The sequence below is a fragment of the Stegastes partitus genome, unplaced genomic scaffold (genome assembly GCF_000690725.1).
Source record: "Stegastes partitus isolate 25-593 unplaced genomic scaffold, Stegastes_partitus-1.0.2 Scaffold1890, whole genome shotgun sequence".
Taxonomy (NCBI): Eukaryota; Metazoa; Chordata; class Actinopteri; family Pomacentridae; genus Stegastes; species Stegastes partitus.
This window is the reverse complement of record NW_007579621.1, coordinates 7,939-11,298: the sequence shown is the minus strand read 5'-3', so window position 1 is coordinate 11,298 and position 3,360 is coordinate 7,939. Positions and strand designations below refer to the sequence as shown.

General features: G+C 47.3%; 1 protein-coding gene across 1 annotated transcript in view; it reads left to right on the top strand.

Annotated features, from left to right (window-relative positions):
- The window catches only part of patj (PATJ crumbs cell polarity complex component), a 131,365-nt gene that overhangs the window by 125,221 nt on the left and 2,784 nt on the right, over positions 1 to 3,360 (top strand). Inside the window, exons 45-46 of the mRNA XM_008302837.1 lie at positions 1,844 to 1,966; positions 2,262 to 2,366. Coding sequence (XP_008301059.1) covers positions 1,844 to 1,966; positions 2,262 to 2,366 — 228 coding nt within the window. The remainder of the gene's footprint in view (positions 1 to 1,843; positions 1,967 to 2,261; positions 2,367 to 3,360) is intronic.

The window sequence follows — 3,360 nt, the reverse complement described above, 5'->3', positions numbered from 1 at the left end:
AAGTGTTATTGTAGTTGTTTTCCGGCGTGGTGCAGCTCTCCTCCCCTCACAGCGCCCTGCAGTGACCGGCTGGATGTCTCCTGTGTTTGTGTCTCAGGTGGTGGCCGACACCAACATCAACGCCGTGGCCTCCCAGGTGGAGAACCTGTCGAGCAGCTGCAGCGTGTCCGCCAGCACCGACCCCCAGCCCGCAGAGCCAGAGTGAGAACGCAGAAACACACAGGTGAACAGACAGCTAGCGCTCACCTGGAGCTCAGTCTGACTCCTCCCCCTCCTCTTCCTCCTCCTCCTCCTCCTCAGGGGTCCTCGTCCTCGCAGCATCAGTCTGGAGAAAGGCTCCGAGGGTCTCGGCTTCAGTATCGTGGGTGGCTTCGGGAGTCCACATGGAGATCTGCCCATCTACGTCAAGACAGTCTTCAGCAAGGTCAGAACCACACCGTGTTCATCCATCCATCCATCCATTCATTTATCCATCCATTTATCCATNTGTTGACCAGTGTTGTGTTTCTGTGCTGTTTGCAGGAGTCGATGCAGGTCTGAGAACCGTGGACATCACCAGGGTAAAGTCAGGACCAAACACACTGCTGGGTTAATGTTCCCCCAAACCAGACCGCTGGTGCTGAACCTCCTGGTCAAAACAGTCAGGAATCAGTTCAAACCTAGTCCAAACCAGTTCTAAACCAGTCCAAACCCAGTCCTAAGCCAGTCCAAACCTGTTCTAAACAGTCCAAATCCAGTGCAAACCTAGTCCTGAACCAGCCCAAACCCAGTTCAGACCTAGTCCTGAACCATTCCAAAACCAGTGTAAACCTAGTCCTGAACCAAACCAAACCCAGTCCTAAATCAGTCCAAACCCAGTGCAAACCTAGTCCTGAACCAGTCCAAACCCATACCTAAACCAGTCCAACCCCAGTGCATATCTAGTCCTGAACCAGTCCAAGACCAATCCTAAACCAAGTCCACAGCCAGTGTAACACTGGTCCCAGTTTGAGAGTCATGGAGTCAATCTGGATGACATAAAGAGACAGAAGACACTGAGACAGACTGTGGCATGTTCTCTGAGATGTTCCAGAACCAACTCAAACCCAGTCTAAAACCAGTTTTAAAACGGGTCCAAATCCAGTCCTGGATACAGTCCAAATCCATTACCAAACAACATTCAGAACCAGTCAGAAACTAGTCCAAACCCAATTAAAACCCAGTCTTAAAAACTATTCTCATATCAACTCCAAACCCAATTCCAAACACTATCCAAATCTACTCTAAAACCAGTCCAACACAGCACCAAACCAGCCTGAAAGCAAGTCCAAATCTACTCCTGAATAATGTCTAAACACAGTGTAAACTGAGTCCAAACCGGGTCTTAAACAGCATTTTAAAACATAAATCTAAAACCAGACAAAAACCCATTTTAAAACCAGTCTTAAATTGGGACTGAACTACATGTAGCACCAGCCAAACCCAGTATATATTCAGCCTGAAAATCAAAGTCTTAAGCAGAGTCCAAAACAACTCCTACAACCAGACTAAACTCATCCTGAAACCAGTCTTAAATTAAGGCCAATCCCAGTTTAAAAGCAGTCAAATTACAGTCCTAAACAATGTCTAAAACTAGGGTCCCAAACAACATCTAAAACCAGCCCCAGACTAGTTTAAAACCAGTCCAAAACTAAAAACAGAAAGTCTGAATCAGCAGAAATTTGTTTTATTCAAAGGTTTTCATGTAAATGTTTTATTTTGCTGTGAACCATCTCAGGTGTTTCTGTTCCTGACGATGCTCTCAGGTGTTGCTCTGACCTCCCTCTTCTCGTCTCTGATTGGTTCTCTCCGTCTCCCCCCTCAGGGCGTCACCGACTCCCTCGGGGTGAGTATAGCCGGAGGGAAGGGCAGCCCTCTGGGGGACATCCCCATCTTCATCGCCATGATACAGGCCAACGGAGTCGCCGCCAAGACGCACCGACTCAAGGTGAGCCGAGTTGTACCGCACACCTGGAAACTACTGGATGGCTTAGAGTTAGAGTTTAGGACGGAGGGTAGAACTGTGGTTATACTAAGGTTAGATTAAGGTTAGACTAACGTTAGGTAAATATTGTGATGAACCATGTCTGTGTTCAGGTAGGAGAAGGTTAGACTAAAGTTAGATAAACATTAGACTAAGGTTAGACTAATGTTAGATCACCGTAGACTAAGGTTATATTAAGATTAGACTAAGGTTAGATAATTGTTCGATGAAGGTTGTGATGACGTGTGTCTGTGTCCAGGTGGGAGATCGTATCGTCAGTATTAACGGTCAGTCGGTGGACGGTTTGGCTCACAGCGAAGTCGTCACCATACTGAAGAACAGCTACGGCAACATCAGCCTGCAGGTACAACACACACAAGGCAACGCAGCAACGCAACCGAAACATGACAATGCAACTGAAACACAGCAACACAGCTGAAACACAACAAAGCAGCCAAAACAGAGAGACGCACAAACACAGCACCTGTTGCGTAGCACTCATCGTCCCAGTTTCCTCGTCTCCAGTTGACGTCTGATTCTCCTCCCAGTTGCTGAGTTTTATTTTCCCAGCAACACATGCGTTGTGTGTTTGTGTGCTGGTCGACAGGTGTTGACAGGTGTTAGCCGCATCACTCTGCTGCTGCAGTCTGATTGGCTGACGAGGCCGGACACCAGAAGACATTAGTTGTAGTTTGACTGTAACATGCTGAGGTCATTTCTAAATTCTTCTCCTCCTGAGGTGGGGGAATGATTCTGTTGCCTGTATCTGACCTTCTGCTGCTTCTCTGCTCAGTGGTTCCTTCATAGTTGCTGCAGCAACCTGCAGACGGTCAGGTGACCAGTTAGACAAAGCAGCCATTGTTGTTGCAGGTTGTTCAGTGAAGCAGGTAAATCAGGAGAAACTGAACTGAGCTGAACTCGCTCTGATCCAAACTTCAGACTGTTTCCATGCAGACAGCGCTCATGAATCACACATTCACACCCGCCTGAGCGTCCAGCAGGCCGACTGTTGCATGCTGGGAGTGTGATCGCTGCAGGCCTTCATGCTAATAAAGCTTTCATCAGGCTGCTGCGCTTCTGAAATCAGAAACTCTGTTTGTGTTCGTCTATTTGTGCAGCAGCTGTTCAACGGACTCACATTCAGTGTAATCATCATTACGCACCAACAGACGGTATAATGAAGGTACACAGTTCATCCTTTGTGCTGCTCACAGAAGATAAATTATTTAAAGAATAAACCTTCAAAAACAACCGTTTTGGTGTTGAAGTGTGGAGGATGAACGCTCACAGCTGGAGGTTGTTGTGTATCTGTGGGTCGCGTTAACGTTAACCGGTCAGACGTGACTCAAATTATTGAA